The sequence below is a fragment of the Delphinapterus leucas genome, chromosome 4 (genome assembly GCF_059928025.1).
Source record: "Delphinapterus leucas isolate spDelLeu-1000000601 "Yukka" chromosome 4, BTC_Dleu_Yukka2, whole genome shotgun sequence".
NCBI classification, from domain to species: Eukaryota; Metazoa; Chordata; class Mammalia; order Artiodactyla; family Monodontidae; genus Delphinapterus; species Delphinapterus leucas.
This window is the reverse complement of record NC_143132.1, coordinates 52,648,839-52,676,143: the sequence shown is the minus strand read 5'-3', so window position 1 is coordinate 52,676,143 and position 27,305 is coordinate 52,648,839. Positions and strand designations below refer to the sequence as shown.

The window sequence follows — 27,305 nt, the reverse complement described above, 5'->3', positions numbered from 1 at the left end:
TAGCCCCTCCCCCACACTTATTACACAATAATACCTTATATTAAATAAAAAGGGACATGAGCCAAACAATACTAGCAAGATTTTTGGCATGCCGGAGAGTAGATCTGCTTTCAAAAAGATAAATCCATGAACTGAGGAAGGCCCTTAACACAATCAACAGAACTGTGAATGTATTGTAATTTTTTTCTGTTCATTGGAGCCAAGATGCAACTTTCATTCCATTTTGGTCATTTTTATGGTGAAAATAGGGCTAAAGCATATTCTTTAGTTGAAGCTACCGCTCAACAGTAGAATGCTAAAGAAATTAAAAGCTGAATACACAGTGGACCATATCCAGCTAATAGGAAAGAAAAGGAGGTGGTGTTGGCAGTTATAAATGACCCACTTTCTAATGTATCCAGTTTTTATGTAGCTGATGATACAATGAATTTTGAAATCATATAATGCAAAGGTTTATTTTAGAGAACCTCTTCCACAAGGCTTAATAACTACTGAGGCATGTGTCTATATTTCCAAACCGGCAGCACCAGAAATTATCTATGGAGACTTATTTTGCTATTAGCTAATAAAATGAGACGAATAAGTGGTAGATTTTGAGGCTTTTTTCTATCTCTTGCAGTCATTTACTTACCTTTCTAAGATTAAAGTGAAGCAAAAACAACCTAGAAGGATTGTTATAGATTGCTTCTCTGACTTTTTCCCATGCTTGGGCATCTCTGAATATTTGCCCAGAATGTTCTGAGTCTAATCAAAGATTGGTTTAATATACTTGTTCATTTTTCTGAATTTGCCTGAGGTAGTTCCCTGACCAGCAGTTCTCAGTTAAGTCAGAAAGTAAATAAAGTTTGTCCTCCACTGGCCTTCCATTTCTAGGCCTCCCTCACTCGTTTTCATGGCCCTTCTCTGACTAGCTTGGTCTGTAGCACGTCACTGCAGCACATCTCTGACCAAAGCTGATGCCAGAACAGCTAGGAATCATAATCGGTCTGACTTCATGCTTTATTTTAAAACCCCCCTTCTCTGTGTCCCCTTTGCAATAGGCTCTGCTCTGTACTAGAGAGTTGAAGAACTACACTGGGGTCAGAGGTTAATGTAACACATTTGAGTTTTAACAGTAGCCTTCTGGTTGCCCACTATTTTTGTTGCGTCCAACAAAACTAAAGATCTCTTGCTCTCCCTTTGACTTTCAGTTTGACTCTATCAGTAAATCATCAGTCTGCCAGTTGCTCTGGCTTTCTCCTTTGCCCTCTCTTATCCACTCAATCACCCATTCTTAATGATTAATCCTTATATTTTGCATCTGATTCTCCCCTTCTATTCCCACACTTCTCTAGCACAGGCTCTAATTAATCTACACCTGAAACATTGCCTTCAAATTCATTTGGTCCTTCACTGTGAGCCTTTCTCTTTTCTACATCTTTATATATATATATTTTTTCTCTAAATAAGTTTTTGAAGTAGTGCTTTGAATATTACAATGATATTTAAAATTCTTCACGCATTCCCAATATGTAAAAATTGAAATAAAAATGTCTTAAACTGGTATCCACAATTGCCTTGAACTTAGTTCAGGTAAGACTCTTATAGCTCACTACTCCATAAATACCCCTACATAATGATCAAAAGAGTCTACTCAATTTTTCTTTCTCCCTTCTCCCCATTTACCCTCTGTCCACTCATTTATTCACTCATTTGGGTAATATTTGTTTTGTGCAGGCACTAAGTGCAAGAGTTACAAAGTCAAAAACAGCAATTCCCTGCCCTCAATGAACTTTCAGTTTATTTATGATGACACCAAACTTATCAATTAAGACTGTAACAACACAAAAACTGCCTAAGATGCATAAGCATAGTAATCACTGGTAGCTTACAGATCCGCCAGACTGGGAAGCTTCCTGTAGGAATTGACCCTGGAGCTGGGTTTTGAAGAATAAGGAGGTGTTTGCTGGATAACAAAGGTAAGATAGTGACAGCATATGGATAGGAATGTACATAGTATTCTACAGGAGGAATCCGGAAAATAGAACAGACTACAGAAAGTAGTTAAATGATGAAGGTTGAGACATGTCAGGACCATGGCTATAGGCGACTCAAGGCATTTTGAAATTGGGAGTTTAAAGATTAACCTGAGAGATCTGGGGAGTCGCTGTAGAGTTTTAAGCACAGTAGTGACATGTTCACATTTGTGTTTTAGAAAGATATTTCTGGCAGGAGCTTGCAGGGCAGTTTGGCGTGAACAGACAGGAATACTATTTTAGAAGTTGTTACAAAAATACCAGCAATGAGGAATAGTGGCATAATCTTAGGCAGTGTCAGAAGGCAGAATCAGACACATACAAAGATGAAAGAGCTAGATTCTATAAAACTTCTGACTGGATTCTATAAAAATTACTGACTGGATAGGGTAAAGGAGTGGACCAGCGCGTCTTTCTCAGGCTTCCTCAAGATGAACTGATCAAATTTCTTTTTCTTGAATGTACTCTTCTGTACTTTCCATTTAGCTCCCCCTTCACTTCTCTAAAGTCACCCTAGAGCAGTGGCTCTCCAGCTGTGGTCCTCAGATGATTAGCATTAGCATCACCAAGGAACTTGTTAGAAATGCACAGTATTGGGCCCCTCTCCACAACTACTGGATGAGAAGCTATAAAGCCAGGTCCTGTAACTTGTTTACTAACAAGTCCTCCAGGTGATTCTGATGCACATCCTGAAGTTTTGGAATCACTGTCCTTGGGCACCTGAGCTTTCAGGACTATCCACTAAGTCCCTGTGGCACTTACCACTTGCAACTTTGCATTGACAATTTCCTTCTGATGTACATGTCTTACTTACCTATTGGAATAGTAAACCCCTTGAATGTCAGGACTATATATTAAACACTTTTGGGTCTTTGCCATGAAGCCCAGCACTGCATACATTGTGCCTTCTCAAAAGCTGTGCCCAGTGCTCCCCACACAGCCAGCCACAGTAAAATCATTTCCTTCTTCCTCATCCAAGGATTTTTCTGCCCATCTATCTGCCCATGCCTGACACTCACATACATTTCTGTTCTTTCTTAAGCCAATTTCCCAATCCTTTTCACTCATCTTGCTGTTCTTTCCTATCTTGTACTCCTGTACTTACACCAAGATAGTTTATTTCCAACTGAATATCTTTGAACAGAGTTCTGCTTCCACATACAGAAATAATAGTTTGATTTTAGATAAGCTGTACAGGATGAAATCCTTTCAATCCTTGCTTTTAAATCAAGTTGAAATTTATTTACAAAGTTTAAGGCAAAACAACCCATTATGTTTAGGGCATGTGGAACTTCAGTTCTGTTCTTCCATAAGGTTCTGCACTTCATGGAGCCAAAATAAAAATGTAGCTGAGATAAAACTCTTTGAAGGTTCAGTGGGCATTTCTACCCTTTCTCTCAAATAGACATAGAAGTACTAGGTTATTCTACAACATAAGGCAGTATTATGAGAATTTCTGATTCACTAAAAAGTAATAATAAAGTTTTCTTGCATCTTTCCCCAAAATCTATCTCTAGCCTATGCTTATGAAGTAATAATGATTATATCGTAATAATGATGATAGTATTTAATAATGAGCATTTAATGTGCTATATATTGTGCTGTTTTAGATTTTTGATTTTACTTAATCTCCATAATAACACCATGAGTTAAGTATTACATTAATATTTTTCCTATTTCAAAATAGGAAAACTGAGATCTAGAGTAGTTAAGCTTCTTTTCTAGAAATACAAACTAACAGCACTGGGACTGGATTGCCAGCATCTTTGCTCTTAATCATATTATCTTGGCTCCTGTCTTACAGGAAAGAGCACAGCATTGGAGAAAAGGATTCTAATCCACTTGCCACAGCTAAGTTAGGGCAAGTCTCTAGGTCTCACTTTACTGCTAGCTAAAATAATGGACTTACATCAGATGATCAAAAAAGTTCCTTTGTAGTCTAATATTCAAATCTATTAAGTTAACCAAAACATGTTGGAATTCAAAATCCTATTTAACTTTTATGCAATTGATCTCATTATTAAAATAAATTTCTTTATTAAAATGGAAATTCCATATTTAAAAAAACCAATCAGTCATAAGCTTCTATTCATCTGTCATTCATTCAGAAAACCATCAGATGGCATTCTGAACTCCTCCAAAATCCAAGGCTGTGCGTCAGGGCTGAGGACTACCAGAAGAAATCAGACTAAGTTAGAGATCTTGTGTTTAAGGAACTTAGTGTCTAGTGGAATACAGAAGAGATGATTATAAATAACAAAATAGAGAGTGAAAGATATCATAGATGGATAAGCATTTATTCTATAGGTCTTGCAAAGAGGAAGAGATTATTTGGGTACCATGGAATGGGGATGGGGGTTTGGAAGTAGATTCCAAAGAGCTTTTGGATTGGGACTTAAAATAGCATTGGAATATTTTTCCTAATACATAAAAATTGCATAATTTTATATTGAGTTACTTACAGTAAATATCAAAGACTGCTTGTTCAGAGTAAACTGTTTTCTGGCCAGATGGTCCATAATATGTCACAGAGCAGGTGAATGGCATTTGAATGTCAGCCTTGGTTGTCTTGTACTCCAGGGATGAAGTCATGGTATAGAGCTGAGTCACTGGGTCCATTTGCTTTTTAAAAATTATGACCACCGCTGAAGAAAATAAAGAACACTAATGGTAGGATCTTTCATCGGAAAATCACAGTCCTTAATTAACTGTCACAGCAACTTTGAGAAGTGGTTTTGTCCTTCTTACTGTATTTAACAGGAGGGAAAATTGACATGTAGTGAGGTAGATGTCTTTTCAAAAACATGAATCAGAGACATGGACAGAAATAGAATCCTGGAATTCTATCTCCCACTCACTTTAATTAACTTTTAGAACATGTCATATAGAGAAATAATTTTCTCTGCTCTTGATTCTTCTGCACAAGGCCTAAAATGATGTTTTAAAAATCCCTTCTGATTTAATGGATACTTAAAGTAACAAAGTATAGAGTCATAGATCAAAAGAGGGCAATGCATTTAGACTCAGGATAGTCTAAGGAATGCTTAGACAAGAGAAAGGCAAAACATGTCATCTGAATTTATTGCCCACTTCTTACCCACCTCCTTCAAGGGGTTGCAGAACTTTTCCATTCCTGTACCACGTGATGTTGCCATCCGGATAACTGTCTTTTGAAATGCACTCACCCAACTGCAAAATAAAGAGGAAATATTACAACCTTGGTTCCATCAGTGGTTGTCCATTTGAAAGCCCCTGACTCCTCAAGGGATGCAGAGTTACTCCAACGATTTCCTGACCCATTCATTTTCCAAGCCTTGACTAAGGACTGAATGAATGCACTCTTGTATAAAAACAATGTTTTGTGCTTAAAATTATGGTCTTGCCCATTTTAAAATGTGCAATAGATGCTGCCACCATTAATGAAATCACATTCATTTAAATGCATTACCCAATTCATTTTGACAGTATTCAGTTTTAACATTAACTAAATAACATAACTATATGAACATTGGCTATTACCATGGTTCATAGCTCTGTGTATTCAAGAATCATTAATGGTGTTAAAATGAGGCTGCCTCTCCAGCTTCATGCTACATTTATTTCAGATGACATATACTTACCACGATCTATAATCCCCACCACTTTATTTCACATGTGTTCTTAATATTTAGTGTTGTTTATGCAGTCAAATTCATTCTTATTCAAATAATTCTGAACTTGCTTTTTCCCCCAGCCAAGGAAAATTTGGCTATTTTAGTTAGTGAAAATGAGATTATGAATCAAGTGATGTGTTCATATTTGGAACTCCAGTTTTGTCCCTCCTTCAGTACAGACTTCCTTCAAACCTCTGCTACTGTGATTGTTTAAATCTGATCTTATCCCTTAACTTCAACTTTTCAATAGTTTAATTTGTCAATAAGATGGAGACCAAGCACTATACATGACAGAAGGCTTGTCATAATCCAGCTTGTCTTTAACTCTCGAGATTTATCTCTTGTTGCACTCTCTCGCCCACTGGCTAAGCACCCAAAATTCCAGCAACGCAAATAATGTGTTTCCCAAACACGCCGTTTTCTTTAACATGGTATTATTTCATATTGTTGGAAAGCCCTTTTTACCTTTGGTCTGGAGAAAATCTACTCATGTGTCGTTACTTCATTAAACATCCATTTCGTTCAAACAGGAAAGACTTATGCCTCTTTTTACTCTCATCTCCCTCTCCTCCCTTCAGAAATGACCACGCCTTCCTCTGTGTCTCCTCTCTACCTTGTGCAGACTTTCTGCCTGGCACCTGGAACACTGTCAGCTGTCAGCTCCACTGAGCAAAGTCTATCTTATTTGTCCTGGCATCTGAGGCCAGGAGAAGGCATTCAACACTAGGCTAAGGAAAGGCAATTAATCAAAAACAAGTTCTTACCTTTTTAAGCTGCTCTGTTTCAAGAAATGGGGCTTTGCTTACAATTTCGGGTTTAGATGGTTGCTCTAAAGTTAAGTAGAGAAAGATTTTAAGTGCATGTGGGAGAAGAAAATGAACTTTTGTGGTTTGGTTTATAGAAAAATAATTCATTTACTCAAAGTAGAAAAATAAGCAACAAAATAAAAAGTAGATTTCTCATATAATCTATAATTAAGAAATCTGGTTAATTTACCCCTTCCAAATATTTGCTTTATTATATTAAATATTATTTTAAGTGCTTATTATTCCTGTGAATAAAATATTGGTAATGTTTTCTGGATGCTTTATAAACAGTGAGTATGGTTTAGATTGTAAACAGAGGTTAATATACTAAAGAGGATATGTTATCTGCAATTGGTTACCATGTGCACTTTCTACTTAATAATTTCCATCTCCTTAGATGAAAACCTGAGCCCACATGAATCTAAATCACAGGGATGCCTATTTAAGATGCAGATTTCTGGGCTCTACCTGGCCAACTAAATCAGCGTATCTGGGGAAAATCCTATAAACCTACTTTTTAAACAAGTTCCATTGGGGATTCTTGGCCACAGTGGAGTTTAAGAATCACTGCTCTAAAATCATGGGAAATGCAAAGTGGCTAAGGGATGTAGAAGCCCAAGTTTCCTGTGTATCTCACACCTTATCTTTTAAATGAAGTTATATTATGAAACTATAAATGTGAGAAAATCTTTCAAATTTGGAACCTGAGATAATGGACAGAAGCGTTTTAAATATAGGAAGTTCTGTAAGCATAAATTCTAATAGAGGCTTCGGGAAAAATTGATTACAAATTGCAGCAAGAAGGTATTATTTAAACTTATTTTATTCTTAGCTATCAGTTATCTATCATTGATGGATTTTTAAACTTTTTAATTAGCTCTAACAATTAGTCTATAGAAAATGGATATTGTCTCATTGTCATTGATTTTTGTGAGTCTCATGGAGAACTAGCTATTCTATTTTCAAAGAAATAGACAAAAACAACTAGCTATTCTCTCTTCTATAGTCTTATTGTCTACCATCTCTATACTTTTAATTTTGATTACCAAACTAAACTAAATTGCTTTTGTATAATTATTACTCAATTTGGAATTCAGTTATCGACATGTTACCTACGCAGACCATTATAGAAAACAAGGATGAAGACAAAAAGTCTTTGGAACAGCAAGATGGGTATCACCAAGATTGTATGCAAAAATAATGTAGGCTTCTTCAGGTTAACATCCTGAGTTAATTTTCCCTTTGCAATTGTTTTATATTAGAAATTAGAATAATTAATAATAATAGTGAATCTGCCTATCTGTTGAGCTTACACTTTAATTATAAGAGGCTTATTTACTATTAATTCTAGAAGTATAATTCTCTTGATACAATTTTCTGAAGAGCGATTATCTATATTCTAAATGCACAGATTGGAAAGAAAATATAAGAAAGATAAAAAAATGGAAAAAAGAAACATAGAAAAATAGGAAAGCATAACAGACAATTATATTAACACAAACAAGAAGTGGCACCTGGCTACCTGATTGTTAGGAATGTGACCAAAAATATAAAAAACTGACAAAATATAAAAAACTGATCCAGCAATTTCACTCCTGGCATATATTCAAAGAAAAGAAAAACTCTAATTCATAAAGATTCATGTACTCCTATGTTTTTAGCAGCATTATTTACAATACACAAGATACGGGAGAAACCTAAGTGTCCATCACACATAAAGAAGATGTTACATGTGTGTATACACACACACACACACACACACACACACACACACACACCCCTAATGGAATACTAGTCAGCCATATAAAATACTGAAATTTTGCCATTTGCAACAACATGAATGGACCTGGAGGGTATTTATGTTTAGTGAAATAAGTCTGACAGAAAAAGACAAATACTGTATGTTATCACTAATATGTGGAATATAAAAAATAAAACAAATGAATGAAAATAACAAAACAGAAACACATTCACTGATATATAGAACAAACTAGTGGTTACCAGTGGGGAAAAGAAAAGGGGTAGGGACAAGATATGTGCAGGGGGTTAAGAGGTAAAAATCACCATGTATAAAATTAATAAGTAACAGGTATATATTGTGAAGCACAGGGAAATATAGCCATTATTTTGTAATAACTTTAAATGGAGTATAATCTATAAAAATATTGAATCACTATGTTGTACACCTGAAACTAATATAATATTGTAAATCAAGTATACTTCAATTTAAAAAATGTTTTCAATTAGAAAAAATAAATTATAAAAATCAAAACGACATAAATAGCAGTTCCTGGGAAACATGTGGTAGGGGATTAAAGCCTTCTCCAATACACATCAGTAAGTCTTGGTTTTACCATTATCTGAATGTAACATCATTAATGTTCATAATTACAACTCTGAGTTATTGATAAAACCTTAAATTATGTTCAGAATTCAATGTTTTATGGCAAATGTCTAATACCTTTGAGAGAGGGCTACATCCAAAATATTTAAACAGAACAAAAATCTTGGAGCTTGAGTAAATGTAAGTTCTCTGGGAACTAAAATCAGTTATTCAGTGACACCTCTCTGAAAGCTCAAGAGAGGTAAGATATTAAATTAATTTTTGTGGTTGATCAAGTGTCAAGATTAACAAGAAAAAAAGAGCAAATAGTTTTTTGTTTCCTCAGTACTATCTACGCCTGGAATATATAGAGAGATTTGAAAAAAATCCTCCAAAAAATTAGGCTCTTAATAGAAAATGAGGATGGGCAGTTTTGTTAAGTTGTACTAATTTCTAGTTCACCAAAATCAGATACCATTTCAGTTGGAACATACTTCCTCTAAAGTCAAATATATTCCTCTACTTTGACTTATAAACCCCATATAACCATAAATACTGATGTGTTACAATTGTTGGTCTTTTCCAACAATGGCCATGTGTGCTTTGTTTCCATAAACACTTTCTAAAATTTATTCTTATTTCAATAAAATAAAACTGCAGCAAACCCAGGAAAACCTGATGAAAGTATGCTTAAAATTTAGTCCTCTTTGTACTGTTATTCACTTTTCCATTTAGAAGACAGAGTCACAGTGGGTATTGAGAAAGTAATGGTAATACCTATTGCATTTCTCTGAGTTATTTTCTCAAACTTTTGTTTCAAACCCTCTATATTAAATACATATTTTGTATGTAACTTTCTCTTATATTAGCTTGTAACAATCGATGAGTATTAGTTAGAAGACCATAAAAGAGGAGGTGCACTATTTTAGCAAAATTGCATATTGATTCCAAAGTGTTTTAAAAAAACTTTATGTGAATTATGTCTTAATACGATTCAAGGATTCATAACTAAGTATAGAATTGAAAGGGAAAATCATACCACAAATTTATTTGCATTAGTAAAATAATTTTGTCAAGAGTTTCACAGCCAGGTGAGGATGGAGTGATGAATGCAAAACTGCTCTATATCACCCAGATGCATGAGTGTTATTCTCAATAACCTCACACAGAGGATGTGGCTCAATTGGATATGGGAGGAGAGCAAGAAAAGTCAGGTGCACTGGTTACATTGAGTCAAGGGTGCTTCTCTCAGTACTGTGTCAGCAATCAACTCTTGATGTACTTTAAGTAAATCACTGTGAGCATGAAATCATAGTTTATTTTCCTTATGAGATGGGAAAAGGTATTTTTTATATTTAAAGAATCAAAATGAAATATACAGTGTAGATCTCATTTGTTAAAAAGGTATCTTTTGCTTCCTTCATTCTGAAAAAATAAAAATGACTTGCAGTTGAAAGTTGAATAACTTTCACAGGGAGGGTGGGAGGAGGGATGCTCAGTTTTGATAAAACATTGAGAACAGTGTCCCAATGAAAGCTCAAATAACTGTGATGTCAACCATCACTAGAAGAGCTGGTTGGTCCAGGTGGAAGTCGCGGGAACAATCTTCCTTTTAATACCACACACACCAGTGCAGAAGATTAGGCTGGATTGTGGTTTTCAAATGCTTTTTAGTACACAAACCCTTCTCCCTTTTTTCCCCCTGAACAAAATATCATGAAAAAACTTCGAAATATTGAGTGGGCGAATTATAGCTAATCAAGTAGAAGCAGCTCCTCACCCACCTCAGCCCTCTTAGCACGTCAAGAGGATCCTAGGAACAGAGTGGGAAAACCACCGCCTAATCCAAAGTACTTATTTACTGATGATGAGGGAATCGAAGCCCCTGCCCTGACTGGTGAAGTCATTTGCCCAAGGTCAGAAATTAGCAGCACATCTAACAAAGCCAGATCTCCTGATGACCAGTTCAGTGATTTTTCCATTGTACCACCGACAGCCATTTGGCTCTCTGGGCAAGCATTCAACCTCTAAGATCTACTCTTCGTTTTATTACTACTCTTGGTTTTATTAACTTCAAATGTGCATTAAATGCAAACAGTTTGATTTTGATGCCATTCAACTACTAACCAACCAACCAAACAAAAATGCCTCATTAGTGGTGACAAAGCATGGGACTTACGTGGATCTGGTCTGCTTTATGGGCATGACTTCTTGCATCTGAGATATAGCTTAAAACCGAATAAACAAACTTACATCAGAAGTAATAAAGTCATCAGTCATGGCCTCTAGTTTGAATAAAAACAGTTTGTGCTCATCAGGAGGACACCGCAGCAAACTGATCTGGGATTAGCTCACGTTAACCACACTCATTGTGTGGTACACAGTGCATGTTGCTAGGTGCTAGGTGACTCGACAGAAGGAAACAGAGGACTGATTGATGAGCCTAGTAACTCTTAAGTGATTGCAATATATACATGTGTAGAATGAAAGCCTCCATGTCACAGCTGCTATTTGCTTCACAAATAATGATCCAGTGTAAATTCATTATTTTTAAAAAAGCAAAGCCCTTATATGCTCTTGCAAACTCTTTCTTTATCATGAGCTGTGCTGTTTATTTAATTGGACTCGGAGGGTCCCACAGTTTCTAGTATAAAACCCCATTTTCAAAAGTGTGTAACTTGTCTATTTAAATTCTCTCTGGCCCAGAGCCTGGAATGCAAATTCTGTTTCTGAGAATCACTTTGTTTTCAACAACATTCAAAAGAGAAGCGGGTAGGGGGAGCTGATGGTATGCAGGGTGTAAGTTTGTTTTTATAGCCATAGAAATCCTCTGTATTCCAAAACAGCTTACAAATTTTATCAAATTAGGCCAAATGAACTTTTATGGCATTTAAAAAATTATATTCTGAAAATTGTCACAAATGTTTCTTCGAAATGGAACAACCTGAATTTTCTCAACTTTCTTGTAGACTGTCTTGATATTTGGTAATTTTAACATAATAACAAAGAAACATGTCAATGACAAATCAATACACATACTTTAAAATGCTGTGACTTAATCTCTGTACCTACTGCAGTACATTCTTGTGTACTTATATTTACGATGTCATGGCCTAATAAAAAGATTTTGGTTGCTCTCTTTAGAAAAAGTGTTTTTAGCAGCACACCATCCATCTTCCTAATAACATCAAAGTGAAATAAAAGACAAGAAAGAAAAAATACATGGGACTTTGGCAAATACAGGATGGAGATTATCCGGGGTGTTTAATGGAAGGGGGCATAACTGGGAAACGCTTGGTACTTCGTTTGATCCATAAAATGATTGAGTTGAGTGGATGGTTTCTGGAAAGTACCTTCTAAGCTGAAAGGTAATAAACTGAAACATGTACCATGCTTTTACAAGGTTCTTCGGGAGAACAAAGGTCTCCTTGATAGTATAAGCACTCTTTGAATCCTTGTCATGAGTCCATAGGAGCACTGAAGTCCATATAAATGCTTAAGGGACAGTCCTACTTAGTTGTATAGGCTATTACGAGAGAAACAGGAAAAATCCACGGTTAATTGCTGTAGTAGCAAGGCCCTCTGGGTTTCTTTCTTCCCTGTTTATTTTAATAATTTCTAGGTGCTGTCAAGTTATCAGAAAGCAGAGGAAAAAACTGAAAAGTGAGACCTTCTTCCCTAATTAAAAAAGACTGGCATTCTGAAACTTTTGAGACCTATTTTTCTCCCTGTAATTTCTAAGATATTAGGATGTAATGAAGGTGGGATATTTTATTAGAATATTAAAAGATAAAAAGTTTTAATTAGAACTTCTCAAGTCATTCATTTGCATAGCTAGTTGTACACGCACATTAACTATATATTATCATGAGGAAAAGTAACCTCCAGTAATTATTCCAAGTTTCTTCTACAACCTTTTCTTGTTCCAACCCTCCTCTACTTTTTCCCCTTGGTGGATTCCATGTACACATTTAGAGTGGGGTGAACTTCTTTATTTTAGGGCAATTTTCTAAACCGCTTGAACAGTCTCAAGAAGTAAATCAACAAGCATTAAGCATTAAAGGTCAAAATGTGTGTGTGTACACACACATGTATATACATATATAGAAAACTTAGGTCTCCTGTTTGTATTTTATTGTTTTTACATATCAAATGGCAACTTTTATATGGTTTAGCCAAATGCATGTATATGTAAGCATGATATGCATGAATATGTGCATGTATTATATATCTATGTATCAATATTTATCACAGAACATTGATTTGTACGTCAGTGAAAGTAAAGGATCACATGTCAGTTTTCATTTAGCAGTACTTCATATCACAGAAAATTTTACCCAACAAAACAACAGAATATTCTTTTATTTCCTCATTGTAAAGCTCCTATTTGCATTTCAGGTTTTTTGTTTTCCTCACTGACAGCATGCACGAGCAGAATGAAGATCTCTAGAAGTCCTCTTACATAGATGCCTACTGTGGAGACACTACAGAGAGTTCAGTCTTCTTTCTAAAGAACATTTTCTAGTACCAGCCATCAAGCCCACTTAGCAGTTACACTGTAGACTACTTACTGAACACCTTGACTACTGTAGGTGCCTCAAACACGTTGTCCTCAGTTACGAGCATGCACACAAATCTCTTTTCATCACTGATCTTTGCGTTACTGATAGAGAGAGTGTAGTTTTCTGAGAGGTTCAGTCTGTCTTTGTATTCTGGTACATCGTCGTACTGCACACTTTTCTTTGTAGAGGACCTGAAGGCAATAAATACTGGGGAGCCATCAGGCTTTTCCTAAAAATTGAAATAACAATACATTTTTAAAAAACAGGCATATTTAGATGTTTCAGGATTACAGCCAGAACAACAAAATTTTCTTGGCCGTATTATTCCACCAAAATTTGTAGTTTGGTCCAAGAAGAATAATTTTAGGTAAGTGCCTCATATAAATCTTTGGTTATAGAAAATTACTCTTCATAAGAAGAGAAGCTGTTAAGTTCTTTTACAGGTATCAATTTAAATATACAAAAATGAAAGGACAGAACTTTAGGAATCCAAGCTTTTCTTGCATCTGGAGGACAGAATTAGTAACTGTTTTGAAAATGACAAGGGTTGGCCTTATGTCTAATGTAAAAGAAAAAATATAGATGAAAACAAATATATAAGTATTATGTTACGAAAGGATTTTCAGCTAACTATCAGAGCAAGCATACACTTGAGCTGCAAACACTCATTTAGAAATCCTGGGCATTTATCTTTAGATGTTCATTACTTTAATCCACATACTTTCTGTGTCCACACTTTTCAGTTTCAGCCAGAACTGGCATAGCTGACCTTTACACCTAACATAGCTCAATGAGTCTTCATAGAGGAACAGTATTTGCCCTTGTGAAATGATCATGTCCATTAAGCAATAGAATTAGATTAATCACTAAAACCCATAGTTTTGCTATCTGAATCTTAAAACTTAGCTCGAAGGGTTTTCATATAAAATCTGGCATATACAATTATGCCAAGAGCACTGAGACATAATTCATTTCTTTCTCTGCTCCCACAAACATTCTCTTACCTACTAACAATAATCTAAAATAAGGGCCAATCCCTCTTCTACTTACCTCACAAGGCCTTTGAGAAAATAAAATATGATAAAACATTCTAAAATGCATGACAAATTTCAAGGTGCTATAAGGAGTAACATTTTAAAAATTATTAATATTTACTAATGTTATGGACTAAATTTATATGCTTAAGCCCTAACCCCCAATGTGGGATTAGTGGAGGTGGGCCCCTGAGAGGTGTTGAAGTTTAGATGAGGTCATGGGGATGGTACCCTCATGATGGGATTAGTGCCCTTATAAGAAGAGGAAGAAACGTGAGAGCTCTCTCTCTCAATGAGAACACAAAGAAGAGGTTTTGTGAGCACATAGCAAGTGGCAGCTGTCAGCAAATCAGGAAGAGGGCCCTCCGCAAGAGGTGAATCAGCTGGCACCTTGATTTTGGACTGTCCAGCCTCCAGAACTGTGAGAAATAAAAGACTGTTGTTTAAACTATCCAGTCTGTGGTATTTTGTTATAACAGCCCAAGCTGACTAAGACAATTACTAAGCTAATCTTGGAGTCCAAAAGGTTTAGCTGGTTGAATATCTGAATACATCAGTAATATTCTCCTTAAATCTTTCAATTTTGCCACAGGTTTACAATGCAAATCCTTGTACTAAATCATTCCTTCATTAAGAAAAATATGTTAGACCAGTTAGACCAGTATCTTAAATTTCTATAATATATTTGTTCACTTATGCAAGAAATAATAGTTATTGAATTTCGAGCACTTAACTGTATGCCAGTGTACTTTCTTTGGGCTTTCCATGCATTAATGGATTTAATATTCATAACAACCCTGTAAATTACACATAATATTGTCTTCATTTTTAGACAATGGAGACAGAGATTGGTTAAATAACTGGTCCATTGCCCCAGCCAGTGTATCTCAGCAGGGCCAAGACTGGAGCTCCACAGCCTGGCTCCATTATAACTACACTATATCATTCTCGACAGCCGTTAGATGCCTCTTCTGTACCAGGCACAGAGGCAGATGCTGGTGAAGAGGTGGTGGGAGTAAGGTAGGGCGGGGTGCACAGGGAGCTATGATCTCCATTCACAGGGAGATTATGGTGCAGTAAGAGAGAAACTAATCCATCTTTCCTCTGTGTTTGCTCCCTTTCACTCTTTCCAAATCTGCTCTTTGTCTTTCAGGTTACATTAAATTAGAGGTTGTATAGTATGTCTGCGAATCAGGACTGCTTTTAGAGCATATGGTACTTCAAATGTATCTCATCAGTTTATTACTGAAGGTTTTTGTTTCATTAACAATTAGAAAATTGCCATTATTATTTGTTTTCATTGCTACTGTGCCAGTTACATTTAGGTGAAAATTATTTCCTGGGCATCAGAAATGTCTATAATCACAGAAGTTTTCACCACTGTATTCCATTTATTTTAGCATTAAGTTTGACTCAATGGTGAATGAGGTGGTAGTCTCCCAGACCCTTGGAATTTTAGGGGTGCTAATAGACTTTGTCCTCATAGGCCTTAACTTCATATTTCCATTTTTATAGGGAGCCAGAAATAGTTAAAAATTACCCAGTGTGAGCTGGATAACAGGAGGAGGGATCAGGGAAGTGCTATGCTGCCTCACCTCCTTCTTTTGCCTTCACCTGACCTTCACACAGTGTGTTTAGAGCTTAGTAGCCCCACACTCATAACAACTTACACTTTTCGTGCAATTACCATGTGCCAAGTACTAGGTAAGTATTCTGATATGAGTTACTTCATGTAACCTTCACAACACTATAAGGAATATTATTATTATTTCATTTTTTTTCTATGAGAAAATGGGGATTAATTCACTCATCCAGAATCCCACAGCCAACACATGGTAGAACATGTCAGTCTGACTTCACAACCATATTTTAAAAGATTGTGTTATACTACCCCTGGGGTGCAACTTACGTACATTTCTATTCTGCACAACATTTGTTCTTGCAGATATCTGAGAGGAAAATTTGTGTGGTTCAATAAACTTAAGAAATGAATGAACTCAGACAATTCATCATGTATCTTAATATAGGAAAGGCTCTGAGAAGTACTGCAGTAAAAAAACTTTTCAAAAATTACTGGACCATCACAAGAACTAAAGTAATATAGAAGTGTGATTGGATTTGAAGTAATTCAGAAGCGTAAGATGCTTTCAGGAATATATCAACCAATTAATTCTGCTTTTTTTTACGTGTGTAAGAATAATATATAATAAAAATCTATGCCCAAAGTCAAAAAAAAAATTGGACCATCAAATCCTTTTCCTATTCAAATACCTTTTAACATTTCATGGACCTAGGGAAAATTTGCCAGTTGTGTTCAATGAAACATATGTCCTCTTTTTAAGCTTGCAAACCATTGTGAGTCTCATGTGATCTAGCACTGGGAAATTGTGCAACACAGACACCTTTTGTTGGTCTTGGTAATGAAATGGAGATATTTTACCAAAGTTACCTAGCCTTTCCACATCACCTACCAGGATATCTACCCTTCATTTCCAGACCCATCGGTACCTTGATACCTGAGAAAATATGATTTTGCTACCTGCAAAAAATGAGTAAAATCAGCAATGTTAAATTTTAAAAGGACCTACCACTTCGACTGAGTTCTAAGACCAAGTACCAGTAACAGGCTTCTAATACTGATGACTAATTTTCAGTGAACATTTGAATGCTCTGGCTTCTGGTGCATCTTGCCTTTGCAGTAACCACACCAAACAAAACATGAGTGTGTAGAGAAAGGCTGCCATCTTCCACTAAGCTCTGTCCTATACTCCACTGATTTTACCCTGGAACTCTGCCTTTTCTTCTGCCTCAAACACTTCAGGGTGAATCTTTCAGACTAATTTGAGCTAAGAATTACCTGTTTATGGGCTTTATTTTAAAATAGCATTTGTTATGTAAGACTTAGGGATTATTCTTTTGAAATATTCGACACATTAATTTCACCTTTTTACATTTATATCCACAGTTGAATATTGTCATTACGTTAACTTGAAATTCACATCTACTCACAGAAGGAATTTTATTTCAAAAACTAGAGGCAATTAACCAAGTCCAAGGTAGGTCACACTTACATATTTCCATTTGCCAAACATGAGATTCTGAGGTACACTGAGTCGGCAAGGCATGACAATGGTATCTCCATATGCTGAGTTTACAGTATACCATCCAAGACCTTTAGAAAAACAGGAACACAAGAAAGAGAAGAGTTTAAATGTTTTCTTGAAATAAAGTAAATAACTTCAGTTCAAGATGCATTTCTTTTTTTTTTTGCAGTACGCGGGCCTCTCACTTTGTGGCCTCTCCCGTTGCGGAGCACAGTCTCCGGACGTGCAGGCTCAGCGGCCATGGCTCATGGGCCCAGCTGCTCCGCGGCATGTGGGATCTTCCCAGACCGGGGCACGAACCCGTGTCCCCTGCATTGGCAGGCGGACTCTCAACCACTGCGCCACCAGGGAAGCCCCAAGATGCATTTCTTAATGAAGGTTATGTATTATAATTTTATCTTAAATGACATACAACAAAGTATGTAGTTAGAACATATTTCCTATAAATATCAACAGCTCTTATTTAGCTACTAAGGCTTCAAATTTCACATAATTCAAATCTATAAACCTCTCAGTTTAGCGAGGAATAGATAAGTAGTATATGCCAAAGGAACAGTGTGGAATCTGAGGGTTTATTTTCACCTTCACTATATTTCATAAGAAAAAACTTCACTATATTTCATAGAAATGTGGGACTATACAAAGAGATTAACATGCTTAAAATTCTCAAAACTAGCTTTAAATATGTTTGTGTTTTTCATTTGAAAATATTGTTAAGCTTAAATTTGGAAAAATTTAAAAACTATTAAAAACTAAGAACTAATACATATAAGGTCACAACTGAATCTTAAATATAAGTGGCAAAATGAGCATGAAAATGGCCTGCTTTACAGTATTAATGGTTAAAATACTAGTTTTCATTTTAATTATACATAAAATATTAACAGGAAAAGAATTTGTAAGGAATTCCCTGGCACTCCAGTGGTTAGGACTCCACGCTTTCACTACTGAGGGTGCGGGTTCAATCCCTGGTCGGGGAACTAAGAACCTGCAAACTGGGGCTCCCCTGGTGGCGCAGTGGTTGAGAGTCCGCCTGCCGCTGCAGGGGACACGGGTTCGTGCCCCGGTCCGGGAAGATCCCACATGCCGCGGAGTGGCTAGGCCAGTGAGCCATGGCCACTGAGCCTGCGCTCTGGAGCCTGTGCTCCGCAACAGGAAAGGCCACAACAGTGAGAGGCCCGCGTACTGCAAAAGAAAAAGAAAAAAAGAACCTGCAAACTGCGTGGCAGCCAAAAAAAAAGAAAAGTATTTGTAGTATGAAATTTCTTCATGAAGTGATTACACTGCTTTTTGGGTAGACAATCCAACTTAAGCAATAGTTTGCTACTAAGGTAAAGAAAACTTCCTGGTCTTATTTAATTCTTTATTGAAAAGAATGTGACGATCAATAATTAAATTATCAACAATACCCACATTTTTGCATATGTATGTAACATACTATTCAAATCTGTATATATTTATGAAGTTTAAAGAAACATAGGCATTTAACTTGGCAATTGTATAGTACTTAGGAAATATATCAGATCTTTTTACCTTATTTTGTTTACAACTATCTTTAAAGTTAGATACATTTACAATTAAATACCTGTTAAGATATGTCATAGTTGGATACAGAGTGTTAAGGGGCTAACTTTATTTTAAACTGAAAAGAAAAAGAAATGATATTTTGTCCACCAGGTGGTGCTAAAGTGCAAAGCTAAGGCAATTTACAACACATGAATAAGACCATCTTATGACTTTCTGAAGAAACAAGATACAGTGGATACTATCTCTCTGTTACCCATCAACCACAACATATAAAAATTTCATATAGGGATAAAAATCATTAACCTTAGTAAAGAAAGAAAAGGTAAAATTCCTATTTTAAAATTCTGTCAATTGAGGAATCTACTTTCCTCTAAAGCAATTTTGCTCCAGTGAACAAAAGCATTACAAAGAACACAAATTTCATGTAAATATACTGCACAACTACTTTCCAGCATTTTTAACATTGTTAAAATAAAGAATACAAAGTATAAGCCATGAGAATGTGTTTTTAACTTGCTATTAGAGACAAAATTTTACTAAAATTTTTATTACATTCTGTTTTATAATGAAAAATTACCGGGTGGGAGGGAGGGAGACACAAGAGGGAAGAGATACGGGATATGTGTATATGTATAACTGACTCACTTCGTTATAAAGCAGAAACTAACACACCATTGTAAAGTAATTATACTCCAATAAAGATGTTAAAAAAATTACAATTTTTCCATCAATAATGTTTAATTGTTTAGTGTCCACCATACTTTAAATTCCTTTTTACTATAAATCATTGAAGAGCATAAGACTATAAGGTCTCTTCAGCCTTGTTAAAATAAAACTTGTGAGGATTTAGATATGTGGTGGCAGACAGGCAAAGTGATGACAGTTAAGAAATTGCTTTATTTCACAATATAGTACTTGTTTTCTACAATACTTGGGATATTAAATATGGAACTTATATCATGTATTTTAGGATCTGTTCATGCAGGTTTGCCAAACCATGGAAACCATTTTGTGATTTAATATTTTGTTTTTTTCATCAATATATAGCAAGACACTTGAATATGTAATGACTCTAAGATAATGTGAATCTCTTCTTAAATTATGGTAAGACATGCACCTCTAATTATCTACTATAATTATAAAAACACACCTTCTTTTGACAACTGACACTGCACCCATGGTTGGTCAAGGAGTGAAAACAGTTTACACAGCTTAGGTACCAATGAGGTGGATCCTTCGCTAGGCACAGGGAAATAAAAAATTCCTTTTCCGAAAAATGTAATGATTTGCTCTTTCTTACAGACCAGTTTTCTTTCCTCTTCTCTAAAGAACATTAATATACACCAAATTTTATAATTTTATATTTTATAATTGATTTAAAACTTTTATAATTGATTTTAAAGCTGTATGAATTTTAAGTACATAATGTATTAGCATGATGAAAGCACAATCATAGCAGGAAGAGAACCATATATATATATTTTTTAACATCTTTATTGGAGTATAATTGCTTTACAATGGTGTGTTAGTTTCAAGTTATACATATGTTCCCATATCTCATCCCTCTAGCATCTCCCTGTCTCCTTCCCTCCCACCCTCCCTATCCCACCCCTCTAGGTGGTCACAAAGCACCAAGCTGATCTCCCTGTGCTATGCGGCTGCTTCCCCCTAGCTATCTATTTTACGTTTAGTAGCGTATATAAGTCCATGCCACTGTCTCACTTTGTCACAACTTACCCTTCCCCCTCCCAATATCCTCAAGTCCATTCTCTAGGAGGTCTGTGTCTTTATTGCTGTCTTGTCCCTAGGTTCTTCATGACCATTTTTTTTTCTTAGATTCCATATATATGTGTTAGCATATGGTATTTGTTTTTCTCTTTCTGACTTACTTCACTCTGTATGACAGACTCTATGTCCATCCACCTCACTACAAATAACTCAATTTCGTTTCTTTTTATGGCTGAGTAATATTCCATTGTATATATGTGTCACATCTGCTTTATCCATTCATCTGCCGATGGACACTTAGGTTGCTTCCATGTCCGGGCTATTGTAAATAGAGCCGCACTGAACATTTTGGTACATGACTCTTTGAATTATGGTTTTCTCAGGTAGTGGGATTGCTGGGTCGTATGGTAGTTCTATTTTTAGTTTTTTAAGGAACCTCCATACTGTTCTCCATAGTGGCTCTATCAACTTACATTCCCACCAACAGTGCAAGAGGGTTCCCTTTTCTCCACACCCTCTCCAGCATTTATTGTTTCTAGATTTTTTGATGATGGCCATTCTGACTGGTGTGAGATGATATCTCATTGTAGTTTTGATTTGCATTTCTCTAATGATTAATGATGTTGAGCTTTCTTTCATGTGTTTGTTGGCAATCTGTATATCTACTTTGGATAAATGTCTATTTAGGCCCATTTTTGGGTGGGTTGTTTGTTTTTTTGATATTGAGCTGCTTGTAAATTTTGGAGATTAATTCTTTGTCAGTTGCTTCATTTACAAATATTTTCTCCCATTCTGAGGGTTGTCTTTTGGTCTTGTTTATGGTTTCCTTTGCTGTGCAAAAGCTTTGAAGCTTCATTAGGTTCCATTTGTTTATTTTTGTTTTTATTTCCATTACTCTAGGAGGTGAATGAAAAAAGATATTGCTGTGATTTATGTCAAAGAGTGTTCTTCTTATGTTTTCCTATAAGAGTTTTATACTGTCTGGTCTTACATTTAGGTCTCTAATCCAGTTTTAGTTTATTTTTGTGTATGGTGTTCAGGAGTGTTCTAATTTCATACTTTTACATGTAGCTGTCCAGTTTTCCCAGCACCACTTATTGAAGTGGCTGTCTTTTCTCCACTGTATATTCTTGCCTCCTTTATCAAAGATAAGGTGACCATATGTGCGTGGGTTTATCTCTGGGCTTTCTATCCTGTTCCATTGATCTATATTTCTGTTTTTGTGCCAGTACCAGACTGTCTTGATTACTGTAGCTTTGTAGTATAGTCTGAAGTCAGGGAGCCTGATTCCTCCAGCTCCATTTTTCTTTCTCAAGATTGCTTTGGCTATTTGGGGTCTTTTGTGTTTCCATACAAATTGTGAAATTTTTTGTTCTAGTTCTGTGAAAAATGCTGGTGGTAGTTTGATAGGGATTGCATTGAATCTGTAGATTGCTTTGGGTAGTAGAGTCATTTTCACAATGCTGATTCTTCTAATCCAAGAACATGATATATCTCTCCATCTATTTGTATCATCTTTAATTTCTCTCATCAGTGTCTTATAATTTTCTGCATACAGGTCTTTTGTCTTCTTAGGTAGGTTTATTCCTAGATACTTTATTCTTTTTGTTGCAATGTTAAATGGGAGTGTTTTCTTAATTTTACTTTCAGATTTTTCATCATTAGTGTATAGGAATGCAAGAGATTTCTGTGCATTAATTTTGTATCGGGCTACTTTACCAAATTCATTAATTAGCTCTAGTAGTTTTCTGGTAGCATCTTTAGGATTCTCTATGTATAGTATCATGTCATCTGCAAACAGTGACAGCTTTACTTCTTCTTTTCTGATTTGGATTCCTTTTATTTCTTTTTCTTCTCTGATTGCTGTGGCTAAAACTTCCAAAACTATGCTGAATAATAGTGGTGAGAGTGGGCAACCTTGTCTTGTTCCTGATCTTCGTGGAAATGCTTTCAGTTTTTCACCATTGAGGATGATGTTGGCTGTGGGTTTGTCATATATGGCCTTTATTATGTTGAGGAAAGTTCCCTCTATGCCTACTTTCTGCAGGGTTTTTATCATAAATGGGTGTTGAATTTTGTCGAAAGCTTTCTCTGCATCGATTGAGATGATTGTATGGGTTTTTCTCCTTCAATCTGTTAATATGATGTATCACATTGATTGATTTGCGTATATTGAAGAATCCTTGCATCCCTGGGATAAACCCCACTTGATCATAGTGTATGATCCTTTGAATGTGCTGTTGGATTCTGTCTGCTAGTATTTTTTTGAGGATTTTTGCATCTATGTTCATCAGTGATATTGGCCTGTAGTTTTCTTTCTTTGTGACATCCTTGTCTGGTTTTGGTATCAGGGTGATGGTGGCCTCGTAGAATGAGCTTGGGAGTGTTCCTCCCTCTGTTATATTTTGGAAGAGTTTGAGAAGGATAGCTCTTCTCTAAATGTTTGATAGAATTCACCTGTGAAGCCATCTGGTCCTGGGCTTTTGTTTGTTGGAAGATTTTTAATCACAGTTTCATTTCAGTGCTTGTAATTGGTCTGTTTGTATTTTCTATTTCTTCCTGGGTCAGTCTCAGAAGGCTGTGCATTTCTAAAAATTTAGAACCATATATTTTTAATCACTGTATCCCAGGGACAATGTCTGGCATTTACTGGGCATCTAATAAGATGAGTTTTCATTTGAATCTTGTGCCATCCTTTCCATTTTGGTTATCAAATTAGCATCTTTAAAAACCAGGGAGGAGTTGACCACACTGGAACTTTGAGAATTCTTTTTCCTACCAAATACTGCAAAGTCTGTCATACACTGTCTTCGATGTGTAAGGAACATGGATTCGGGCTTGGATGGCCCTCTCTTACTTGAAGAGAAACAAACACAAAGCCAACATTCTTACGAGTTTACGGATTAAACTACAGGAGAGGGCATTTCTCCCTTCCCTTTCAAGAGAAATTAAGGATTGTTTGCGCTATGTGATCTGCAAATGACACAAAGAAGTGACTTTTTCCTTACTTGTGATGAGCACAAAGCAAAGAGTTGTTTTTAAAAAATATTTGAAAATTCATGGATTGAGTCTTGTAGTGACAGCTCGATATCCAAAATTATCCAGGACAGGACTCTTCAGAGCACAGCAAATGCAAGGGAAATAAGAGATCTGACAAGAATGAGGGCAGTGGGTAAAAAGGCAATAGTTACAGATAGAAGCCCTGGTCCACAGACTGAGGGCAGAATGCAGGATAATCATTTGCATTATCACTTGTGGCATTAGGAGCCACAGTCATGATGATTTTAGAAATAATTTTCAAGTTTGTTATAATCATCAACTTTCCTCTTCAGGTAAGAGTATAAGGGCTCCAGGTTCCTCAAATAGAAAGAGTAAGGCTTACACATGTGGGAGGGCTAATATCTCTAACCCCCTAGGGATAAAGTAGCTACAAAGACTACTGTGATTTGGTGATGAATTAGCATCCTGGTTTCTAGCGACGTCTCAGTCTTTGAGAGGAAGTGCCAGGGAGACCCAAAGCACCTGTCAACACAAATAATTCTGTTTATACTTTTCATAGAAGCAAGAGATTTTTATCTTTGAATTGCCAAGTCTGAATTAAATTTAACCTACTAGAATTCCCCTGCAATTCTCTCCCTGTAATATCAGTTGGTTAAATTATTCATGGTTTTGTAGCATAGAGATTATTGGATACAATTGCAAATACAGAATGCCTATGATGTCCTTCCTCAAAGAGGCAAAATATAAAATATAGAAGGAAATGTGTGTGTGCACAAGGGTGTGTATTTCTGTGCTATACATGTTATGTCTATGTGTATATTGTATGTCATAAGATACTTTAACCTGGGCTAAATCACCTTTTGTATTAAATGTGTTTTAAAATTTTAACATAGTGTTATGAATTATTATCACTGTTGCTATCAAAATGTCCTGACATAAAGTAAAACATAAATATGTTTGGTAGTGTATATATGTCAATGCTACTCTCTCACTTTGTCGCAGCTTTCCCTTCCCCGTGCCCTGTAAAATAGATAGCTAGTGGGAAGTAGCTGCATAGCACAGAGATATGAGCTAGGTGCTTTGTGACCACCTAGAGGGGTGGGATAGGGAGTGGGGGAGGGAGATGCAAGAGGGAGGGCACATGGGGATATATGTATACATATAGCTGATTCACTTTGTTACACATCAGAAGCTAACACAACATTGTAAAGCAACTATACTCCAATAAAGATGTTTTAAAAAAAATACATGTTATATTTGAGAAGCAGTGTGTAATAATTTAATGATTCTTATGAAGAGTTATTAGCTAAAGATAAAGAACAATAGAACCTAGAAAGGCTATATAGGAGAATTCAGTGGGAATAAAATGAGATAAGCACAGCATAAGAAAAATCTCTTGACCAAATAATTCTCACACGTAGAATTCTCAGGCAAGTGATCATAAAGTACAAGATAATTATTGTTACACATTTTACATTGCAAATAATTTAAAGAGGCACTGAAACAGACTGGCAACCTTTTGAAGTTAGGTGAACACTTTATATTTCTAATTAAAATAATAAAACTGTAATAATTTTGGCAATATTGATGAGAATTCCTTTTTCTGTATAAAGTAATTCTTAAGGACTATCAAGGTCAGAGTAATCATTCTCTTTGCATTGCTGACAACTAGACATTTGAGTTGAGGTCACTTAAACATCAGAATCTGCTACCACGTTTCAAGCAGAAGTACAGCAAATAATATATAATAATATAGGACCAGAGTTCATCAGAGTCTACTTTACATGCTGTAATTTAGCATGGTTAATTATTTTTTATTGCACTAATACTTTAAAAGCATCATCATCCTTGAAAGCTTTTTCTCTTTTTAGCTCTGTATCCCTGTTAGGTGCCATAGAAGAGTTAATCACATTATAATTGGCTCAGAGCTTATAAAATAAAAACTAAATTCCAGTTCTACAGAAATTTTAGAGATATATTTGTGCAAATGAATTGTTGGGGAGGAAGTGGGTAAAAATGAGAGTTATCCTTAGAAATTACGTTCATATTTATTTGGCTGATTTTGACAGATAAACATGCTAGTGTCCTTGTTTGCTTTATTAATGAATTAAGATGTACAACTCTAATTAAAACATGTAAAACATGTAGTGTTTCTCAGTCTCATTACTATTGACATTTTGGGCTGAATAAATCTTGATTGTGGGGCACTGTCCTATGTACGTTTAGCAATATCCCTGTCTCTGCCCATTGGATGCCAGTAGCACCTTCTCCTCATTATGACAACAAGAAAATCCTCAGACATGACAAATATCCCCTGGGAGGAAAAATTGCCCCCTGAAATCCCATCTAGTTGAGAACTACTGATTTAGACCTTCACTCATTTAATAAAACTGTGGTTTCCAATAAAGGGATCATTGTTGTAAAATAGAATCTTAGTGTAGGACTAAATAATCACTGAATATGAATGAAGGGATGGAGGAAGCAATGGCACATAGTAACATTGGTTATTATCAAATTTGTTTTCCTCACAGAAACATATTATATTAAACTATAATAGGAGGATTGATTTCTAACTTTGAAATATTGGGATCCAATCCAATCCAAGAAATTACAAAAAATATACTGTTTTAGCAAATCTACTTCATATACTATAATCAAGCACAAATTATACCTACTATATATGCTTTCTAAAGTGTACATATCATATATATTTTATTTGATATGATAAAATATCATAGTTCTACTGATAGAGAATAAAGCTGATGCCTTTAAAGAGTCTTCCAAACCTTATTTTATGATTCAATGACACAAAGTTATCTTATCTCATAATTCCTCCCATAAATTTATTATATGAAACAAGAGCTTAAAATTTTTGTCAAGGTCGTATAATATATAACAAGTAAGATTTGTTTGTGTTTGTCTGTGTGCGTGTGTGTGGTACAAGGGTCTATAATTCCCAAGTAACTTGGACTGCATGGCAGGTGGGAGAAGACATCTGAGGGAATCGAATGTCATTTTGAGAAATACTGAAAACAGTTATTCTATTCCCCCCCCCTTTTTTTTTTTTGTGGTACACGGGCCTCTCACTGTTGTGGCCTCTCCCATTGTGGAGCACAGGCTCCACACGCACAGGCTCAGCGGCCATGGCTCACGGGCCCAGCCGCTCCGCGACATGTGGGATCTTCCCGGACTGGGGCACGAACCCGTGTCCCCTGCATCGGCAGGCAGACTCTCAACCACTGCGCCACCAGGAAAGCCCCTCTATCCCCTTTTTCATTTTCAATTTCTCTTTATAAACTTGGGTACTTGGGGGTCAAGTTGGGTTTTTGCTGAATCAGAGGTAGGAATACATTTGTTCAAACTTTACTTTCTACCTTGCCTTTCACAAGTGTTATATATTATAATGTAGGTATAATTGTGTAATGCCTACATATAAGAAAAAGAGTAATTCTTCTTTTCTCTTTCTCTCATCAGTTCCTATAATTTATAAATGCATTATATTATATCTTTTAGATAAATGTTATTCCACTGTGGAATAACATTTCGATGGAAA

The 27,305-nt window shown here is 35.8% G+C and overlaps 1 protein-coding gene across 2 annotated transcripts in view; it reads right to left on the bottom strand.

Annotated features, from left to right (window-relative positions):
• Positions 1-27,305, bottom strand: part of ALCAM (activated leukocyte cell adhesion molecule) — a 193,819-nt gene that overhangs the window by 37,598 nt on the left and 128,916 nt on the right. For both annotated transcript variants that reach the window (XM_089910513.1, XM_089910512.1), the window contains exons 2-6: positions 17,465-17,565; positions 13,369-13,588; positions 6,433-6,497; positions 5,117-5,204; positions 4,478-4,660 (exon numbers count right to left, since the gene is read on the bottom strand). In XM_089910513.1, the coding sequence (XP_089766639.1) occupies positions 4,478-4,660; positions 5,117-5,204; positions 6,433-6,497; positions 13,369-13,588; positions 17,465-17,565 (657 nt within the window). The remainder of the gene's footprint in view (positions 1-4,477; positions 4,661-5,116; positions 5,205-6,432; positions 6,498-13,368; positions 13,589-17,464; positions 17,566-27,305) is intronic.